Raw genomic sequence first — 8,611 nt, 5'->3', positions numbered from 1 at the left:
GGGGGGGGGGGCGGCCCGGAGACCTCGGGCCGGCACGCTCCGTGGGGTCCTGGAGGACCGGGACAGGGACGTTCGGGGCTGCCGGCGGGCGGGGATGGGGGCGCTCCTGAGGGCGGGGGCCCCTGTCCGCGAAGGCGGGGGTGGGGGGTTCCTCGTGTTGGGGCTTCCCCGGCGGAAAACGGGCTGACAGCAGCCAGTGGCCTTGAGCGTCGGCGGGTCGCGAGCGCCTGGAGCGTGGGGTAGCGGGCTGGGGAGGCGCGGGCGCGGGCGCGGGCGCGGGCGCGGGAGGAGCCTCCGCCGGGCAGCGGGCTCCGGCGGGGTGTGCGGCGGGGCGGCCAGTGCGAGCCGGCGAGGGGGGCGCGCGGTTCCCCGGGCCCGGCACTGGCCGCCTCCCTTCGGCCCAGAGTCGCCGCCTCAGGTCGGAAACAGCAGCACATTTGCGGATCGCATTAGGCCAGGCCCTTAATGCTTTCTCCAGATGGAGAGAAGCCACCGACCCGCCCCCGGACACCGGCTCCGCCAAGGCGCCCGCGAGGCGAAGTGAGAGGCGAGGCGAGTGTGACCTCGGCTTTTCCAGTCTCGGCTCGTACTGATTTCCCTGTAAATCGTCAGGGGGACTCTGCAGGCCCCCCCCCACCCCCCTCGCTGCCCTCCTGGGCTCAGGGGGCCTCTGCCCGTTCGCCCTCACCTACTTTTGGCAGAGTGTGTCCGCGGGCGCTGAGGCTGTGCGCTCTGAACCTCCCTGAACTCAGCTCTCAGACCTCTCTGGCTGCAGGTCTAGGGCTTGGACGGTGGCATCTCCTGGGAGAAAAGCCTCGAACTGTTCGAGAACAGTCACCATCGTGCTGTGTGACCTTAGGCAGGTCCCTTCCCCTCGCTGGGCTGCCTTAGTTGGCCTCAGATTCATTTTTGCCTGAAGTCGAAGAAGCTGGCAGGTGCCCTAATCCTTGGCTCCATGCTGGCTTCCTGAGTCAGAAGCCAATCGCCACACCCTGCTGTTGACACATGAGCTGGAAAGTGGCTGGTGCAGAGATGTCTCAGCTTCTGGAGGACTGGCCGTGTGGGTTGCACATGGGAGGCAGGTCCAAGTGCCCTCCTGACCTTGATGTGGATGCCTCTTAAAGATAGCCCTCCATGGCCTGTACCTTGAAATAGGCACCCCATCCTGAATCTACACAAACCTTTTCGAGACATTGTTGGCGGGCGGGGGGGGGGGGGGGTTCAGGGTCCCTCCCTCTGATGGGTCTCTTAAGTCATGGGTGCCGCCACTGGGGACAGAGCTGGTTGGAAACCAACTTTTTGCTCTCTTGTAGGCTCAAGAGAGACTCCCAGGAGACCGGACCCGATGGCTTCGTGGGAGAGTTCCTGGTGGCCGCTGATCTGGATGGTCGTCATGCACTCTGCCTTCCTACAGGTACTGTGCAGGGGAAGAAGGGTGGCGAGCTTCCCTCTGCTTGCTCACAAGCAGTGTTCTAAATCACCTAAGATGTGGTATGAGCAGTGTTCATCCTATCCCAGAGAGAATCTCATTTTCTCCCTTCCCCCTGGCAAATGGCATTCTGGTTGACCTAGCTGTAAGAATGATCCAAATCCCTTGGGTCCTCGCGGAGCCCTGAGCAGGGCTCTGAGACCGCTTGGGTGCCATGTACCAGCAATGACTTGGGGGGCTGTCGTGGACCCTGTCTTTTCAGTCTAGAATGGCTGTCTGCATGTGCCCAGTGGAGGCTGGGCTGCTAAAGGCCAGGGCACAACGAAGGGGCTGAGCCCACTTTCTGACCTTTGCTCAGCCACGAAGTAAGTGTTCTGAGTTTACTTGTGTCAACACACATCACACTATTTTGCGGTTCTTTCTTAGGCTCCTGTCTCTCCCACTAGCCTGGGAGGGCCCAGCTCACCCCTTGCGTCCTCACTTGCCCACAGGGCAGACTGAAGTAAAGGTAGCATTGCCGGAGAGACAGGAGGGAGTGGCGGAGACAGTGACAAAGTGGATGGCTCATGCCCCATCTAGTGAGAACAGCCGCTGCCCCACTCCAGCGGAGCCAGGTGGGAACACAGGCCCAGAATTGCCGTATCTTCTACTTTTTTAAAGAGGCCTGGATCGTTCAGACCTCCTAGGAAACCTCCCAGGTTTTAAAGCCGTGAAAGCCAGACATATATGTTTGCATCCTGGATTTCGCCTAGCAGTTTGGAGCCCATAGTCTAAAGGTGCAGACCGAGTCTTAGTGTGATGTCCCCAGGGCCACTGTTAGCCCAGTACAGCACCTTATGTGGGTTGGAACAAGGCAGTCCCTCTCTTCAGGCGTAACTTCTTGGGCATATGGCTCAGGGGCCTGTGTACCCTCCGGGTCTAGCAAAGGGCCTGGCCCTTTAGGAGGGCTTTAATGTCTTTTCAACGAGGTTGCACACTTGAATAAAGAGACACACTGTGGGACAGATTGATCAGGCTGAGTCTCAGTTCACTTTCTCGGACACGGTGTTTCCGAAGCCTCTTTCAGCCCCAGTGCCCCACGATTGCGGTGGCTCGTGGAAGCTGGCTGTCAAGGTACGGTTTCTCCCCCGCGATCCCCGTGTCATTGATGCTGTTCCGTAATCACATTCTAATAGATACGTTTCGTTAGCACAAAAATATATATATAGTTTAAATTTTTTTAACGTTTATTTATTTTTGAGACAGAGAGAGACAGAGCATGAACAGGGGAGGGGCAGAGAGAGAGGGAGACACAGAATCTGAAACAGGCTCCAGGCTCTGAGCAGTCAGCACAGAGCCCGACGCGGGGCTCAAACTCACGGACCGCGAGATCACGACCTGAGCCGAAGTCGGACGCTTAACCGACTGAGCCACCCAGGCGCCCCAGCACAAAAATATTTTTAGGGTGATTTTAGGGTTCCTCTAGTCAGTGAGGTGTAGGGTTGTGGCGAATGGCAGAGACTCACTTTTCGGTCCGGTCAGCAGATCTGAAACAGGCTGTGAGAGCTTCGCATATTTCTTCCTGGGCAAATGGGGCTGAGGCTTCAAGGCACAGCGTTTCGTTTTGTCTTCTCGCACCCTATAAAAAATTTAAATGTGCTTTGAGGCAGTCTGCTGACCTTTGGCCAAGGGCAGCGTTTGCCCAGCTTGAATCGCTCAGTGACCTCTTTTGGATTTTTCCATATCTATGTGCCTCTGGCAGTGCTGTTTCCACGTATGGGGCGGCGGGGGCAGGAGGTCGTGGAAGGAGGGTTCAGACTACAGCGCCCTCTACTCAGTCCACCGCTGGAATCCCGGCTGCACTACCTCCTGACCCGTCCACCCAGACTTCTCCGCATCTGTTTCCACATCCGTAGAGAGGGGTGTCTACCTCAGAGAACCATTTGAAGGAGTTAATCCGCTGCAAGTGGAGAGAAGGAGCAGACAAAACAAAAACAGTGTCTGGCGTGTAATAAGTGTGCAATAAACGTGAGCTCTCTGTGGGGGCTGTTGCCTGGGAACACCAGGGTTTAAGGGGTGCCTGCAGTTTCTGCTGTGGTACTGTAGGGGGCGCTCAGGAGGCGTCAGCCGGAGAGAGAAGGCGCTGTACAGGCGGGGAGGAGGTGGGGCCGACCTTCTCAGGGGAGTCTCCCGCAGGTGTGAGTGGGATTAGCCAGGGCAGTCTCGCTATGTGGGCGGTGGGAGAATGTTCTAGTGTAGGGTAGGTCAGTCCTGAGAATCTACTTGTGGGTTGGACACTTGGCTGTCTGCCTAAGGTCAGCCTGGGTTTGATTCAAAGCTGCCCCTCTGGGATATCTTGAGATTTTGGTTCGTGTTTGGGGGGCCTTGAGTGTTCTTCAATATCTCCCCTTTCTTTGTTTTGTTTTTGTTTTTGTTTTCTTTTTGAGAGAGAGAGAGAGAGAGAGAGAGAGAGAGAGAGAAGGACTCAGGGAGAGGGAGAGAGAATCTTAAGCAGGGGCGCGACCCGGAGCTCCATCTCACCTGGGTGAGATCAAGACCTGAGCAGAAATCAAGAGTCGGACACTTAAAGACTCAAGACTGAGCCGCCCGGGCGCCCCTCCCCTTGCCTTGTCAGTGTGGCCGCTAGGTGGCTGGTAGGGAATTAAAAGATGCGAAGCCGAGCCACAAGGAGCAGGGGTGTGCCAACTCGTTTAATAAAAACTAGATTTCCTTTATTAAATCAGCAAAAAACTTAACCTCTTATATTCACTGACCGCAAGCAGTTGTGACAGATCGCAGAGCAAACGCATGAGGTCGGCCGCCTTGTGTTTTTCTAATTTGTTCTTGAGTGTTTCTGGAGCAGCTTCCTGTTTCCCTCGCCCTTCTGGGTCAGGGGCCCCGGCCGCGTCCTGTCGCCCCAGGTCCTGTCGCCCTTGGGGACCCCGGTCTTCCCTGAGAAGTCAGCTGCCACCGCTCCAGTGCTCCCCTGCAGCCGCCTGCTTTGGGAAGGTCTTACACCCACTCAGGGGGTATGAACACGCCGCCAGTCGCCGGCTCCAGCCACGCTTTGGCCCATCCCCTCCATGTCCATTCCTTAGTGACGTCTTGGGCAGATTTACTTTCATTTTTTTTTTTCATTTTAAAAAAGTCCAGTCCGATTTCAAATTTGGATTCCCCGCTTTGGTTTCAATGTCACCTCCCTTCTGTCTCGTGTAGGCTCCACACGTGGCTCCAGGCATGTGACGTGACGTCCTGCCGTGGTCTTTCTCGTCTCACCTCAACCAGTGGTGAGGACTGGTTCGGGGATACTTCTGCTGGGTCCGGCCTTCCTGGCACTGGAAACAAGGAGGGGGGATGGGGAGAAGAGCAGACAGCTTTCTGTGTAACTGGACACCTCTCTCTGGTAGTTGCCACTGCCTGTCGGGCTGTTGGCGACTCTCCTGTCCTCGGGTGGCCGGTGTGAGTTCTTCACTTCTCCCTTTCCTGGAGCAGGAGGCCCAGCGTGCCCATTGCTGCTGAGTTCTCCTTGCCTAGCGGGCAGCTTCGTGGGGTGGGGTCCAGGTACGCAAGGCGTTGTAAACCCAGCTCCCTAGCAGAACACACGGACTCACCCCATCACCATCTCGTCCACCTGCAACAGACGTCGCATTGTGCGTCAGCCACACTCCAGTTAAAGAGAGACACCCCAGCTCCCTTTGTCGTTGCCCGCTTGATCTGTAGGGAACGCACGCTTCCTTGCCGTGCAGACGGTGGAGGCATCGGATTCTCCACGCCGCCTCCTCTCTCTGTCCTGCCAGCCGCCTTCGGTTCTCCGCTTCTTGCTCGGGGAGGCCCAGGGACGTATCAGCAGAGCCAGTCTGAGCGGATGCACATCTGGGGAGTGGAAGGCCAGTCTCGCCTTGCAGCCCCCCCCCCCGCCCCCCGTGCGTTCTCTGTGAATGATCTTTTTCTTCAGTGAATCTCAGTCGGGCTTAGAGAGTAGGGAGGTGATGCAGGACTTGGCCTTGCCCCTCCCTGCGAGCTCTGCGGCAGGTGTGTGCCTCATGTTAGCCCCTCTCTTTAGAATGTGAGGTCCTTACCTCCCCTTTGTCACCACTTTGGCCCTTAAGACCAATGTCTTAAGGTCTTAAGGTCATTGGGAAAGTTCCCACTGAATGTCTTGACTCCACAAGTAGACACTGAGCTCTAGTTAGTGCGAGTCGTGGTGGCGGTTCTGGTCCCAGCGATTTGGGTTTCGGTGGTTCTGGTCTGAAGTTTTAAGGGTTGTTCTTTCATGTGGTTCTTGGCAGTTCTGGTCTCACCGGTCCCCTCCGGTGTTATTTCTGGTCTTTGATCCTTCCTTCTGGTTCCATCAGTTCTGGAACCGAGAGGAGCTGTGGTCTCAGAGACTCTGGATATTTTGGTAGTTCGGGTCTCAACAGCAGTTTTGTCTGGGTGGCCGTCACCTTGGTGGAGGCCTCGGCGTCTGTGGTGTTGGCTCTCGTCTCGGTGTTGGCTGTGGCCATGGTGGTGGCTCTTCCCTTCTCTCACCGCAGACATTACACCATAATAATTAGACCGCTTGGCCTTCACCCCGTCCCTGTTGCATCAGAAGAGGCAGAATCCAAGCACGGGTGCGGAAATCCCCTTCTCCTCAGAACCTGTCCCCTGACCCGGGAGAGGAGGGCGGCAGACTCAGCCGAGGTGACAGGTGTGTCGGCGTGCTCTTGATTGACTTGGGTCCTGCGAGGGCAGTGGTTGTAGAGCCACGCACACCTACGCTCACCCTTCACAATGGCTTCTTACAGCACCACGGAACCCCCAGTAGAACCGTTTTCCAGCTCTCTTACTCTCACCTGCCTGATCCCCCACCTTCAGGACTTCCCGGACAAGTTCTGGGGCATTTTTTCCGGCCACTCCGCATCTAGAGAAGAGGTCTAAGAGAATGACAGTGATGAGTCGATTGAGCTCCTTGCCATAGCTTGACATCCTGTGTCGAGCGGCACTGACCGCTAGCAGGTAAGTTATGTGCATAAAAATTTAAGTTGTAGAAACATAGCGGAGGTAGATAATGAAAGGAAAATCAAAGTAAAAAATCTGCCTTACCCCTACCACCCAGACAACTATCGATGTTTTCATGTGTGATCTTCCAGGCTTTGTCTATGCACCGATGTCATATAAATACACGTGTTATGTTTTGATTAGTGGGATCATGCTAAACACACTGTTAGACATCATTGTTTTCAGTCAGTATATCATGAATATTTCTCCCTGTCGGTACGTATATGTCTGCGTTTCCATTTGGAATGGCGGTGTTCATTGCACTTATGGATATACCGTAATAATTTGTTTACACACGTTGTTTCTTTGTTGGACCTTTGGGTTGTTTCCAAGATGGTTCGGTCGCCTGTGTTTGCCATCAGCTACCTGTGATGGACATCTTACGCTCACGTCTTTGCTTACTTATTTGAATATTCCTTAGAGTAATTTTTCCGTAGTTGAATGTGCTTTGCTACACATTTGGTACACCTCGTGGCGCTTTTTCTCTTCATCCTGTTTTATTCTGGGTGGAGTTCTTCCAGCACTCTGGGTTTTATGTCGCACGTGCATTCCCTGAGTGACGTCCCCCTCCACAGTGATTTGGGATGCAGATTCCAAGCTGTGCTGATTGACACGACAGATCCTGAGCAGAAGGACTTAAGCTTGTCCTGGAGGCAGAGTCCGCCTTCTTACCAAGCTGCCCCCAAGGCCTGCACCTGCAGGATGGAGTCATTGGGTAGATCCCGTGAGAATCCAGTGGGAGAATGAAGGGGAGCCCTCTCCTCATTTGTCATTGTGACGCCTGATGCCTTTCTCTTTGTCTCTGTGTCCTTCCCATCTCTGGCTCTTTTTACAAGCTGCTCAGTTCCAGAGTTCTGCACGTTGTCTCTTCTGTCTTCATACACTCTCCCCAGGCATCTTCCGTCAGTCACTCCTCTGGTTTTCTCTCCAGAGCCTCCTGCCTGGGGCTTATCACCAGGGGACCCAGATCTCAGAGTGATTCAGGCTTTCAAAAGTTCTCTTCAAGTAAGTTTCTGCATACAATCAAAAGATAAAAAGGTATCTTCTATTTTACATTAACTTCTAAATGTAAACATTGGAAATAAAACACAAGTTTGGTAAGTCTCTTTTGGCTTTTCTTTTCTTTTCTTTTCTTTAGTTCCTTTTCCTGTCTTTTCTTTTTTCTTTTTCTTTTCTTCCTTTCCTTTCCTTTCATTCCTTTTCCTTTCTTTTCTTTTCTGTTTTCTTTTCTTTCCTTTTTTCCCTTTATTTCTAAACTCAAACACTTCTCCAAAATGGAAGAGGCGCAACATCTCGGAGAGGCTTCTGACTGTCTCTTCCGTGAACTGCACATCAATATCCATGAGCTACTAGTCAGCTCCCTAGGATATTCCCTGGGGGCCTTAAACATGATACTTCTGAAGGGAAGTCCTCAGTGCCCTTCCCCCGCTGCCCCACCAACTCTGTCTCAGTGCTTAGATTCTCCATCATTTGGTCATTTGAGCCAGAATCCTGGGATCACCATAGATGTGTTCTTTGCTGCCCTGCCCTGTACCCATTCTGCCACCAACTTCCATTTGTTCCATCTCAAAAATGCCTCTTAAATAAGTTTCCACCCCTCTGCTTCCATTGATACCATATGTTTGAAGAGTAGGGTACGTGGTGGCACCAGGTATAAACAAAGGCAGTTTGTGGTCATACCGGACAGGACCTTGCCGAGCAAGTTGAATAAGTCATTGATAAAGAGGGCTTTCTTTGGCGGGCAGCATGGAGTCCTGTGGGTGTTCAGGAGGTGATGGGAGGCACCATTAAGATTCCCTCGGACCACTGGTGATGCACATGAGCAGAGGGTACTCGTGAGGCAGCTGGCACCGGTCCAGGTTGGTAATGAGTCCTTCAACTCAGTTCACGAGAGTGTGTGGGTGGGAGTTAGCCATGGACAAGAGGGTGAGTATGGATACATTTTAGAACCTGATAGATCCTGACAAGTGATCGTGTGGGATAGAGAGGGGCGGGGGAAGAATTGGAGATTTCTTCAGGTTTTGAACAAGTTTTAGGGGCACGTGAAAATGAAAACTTACCCTGATCTTGTGAAATGGTTGGTGATGGCTGAAGGAATAGTTTCAGGGCAAGATGTCGATTGCAGAAGGTGAGGCACTGAATAAAGGACATGTGTGATGCTCT

The 8,611-nt window shown here is 53.8% G+C and overlaps 1 protein-coding gene across 1 annotated transcript in view; it reads left to right on the top strand.

Annotated features, from left to right (window-relative positions):
- The window catches only part of ADAMTSL3 (ADAMTS like 3), a 369,755-nt gene that overhangs the window by 12,636 nt on the left and 348,508 nt on the right, over positions 1-8,611 (top strand). Inside the window, exon 3 of the mRNA XM_040493500.1 lies at positions 1,314-1,414. Within this exon, the coding sequence (XP_040349434.1) occupies positions 1,346-1,414 (69 nt within the window). The 5' untranslated portion in view covers positions 1,314-1,345. The remainder of the gene's footprint in view (positions 1-1,313; positions 1,415-8,611) is intronic.

Source organism: Herpailurus yagouaroundi, unplaced genomic scaffold (genome assembly GCF_014898765.1).
Source record: "Herpailurus yagouaroundi ecotype Mexico unplaced genomic scaffold, PumYag 185, whole genome shotgun sequence".
Classification (NCBI taxonomy): domain Eukaryota; kingdom Metazoa; phylum Chordata; class Mammalia; order Carnivora; family Felidae; genus Herpailurus; species Herpailurus yagouaroundi.
The sequence above is the reverse complement of the archived record's forward strand: the minus strand, read 5'-3'. Positions and strand labels throughout refer to the sequence as shown.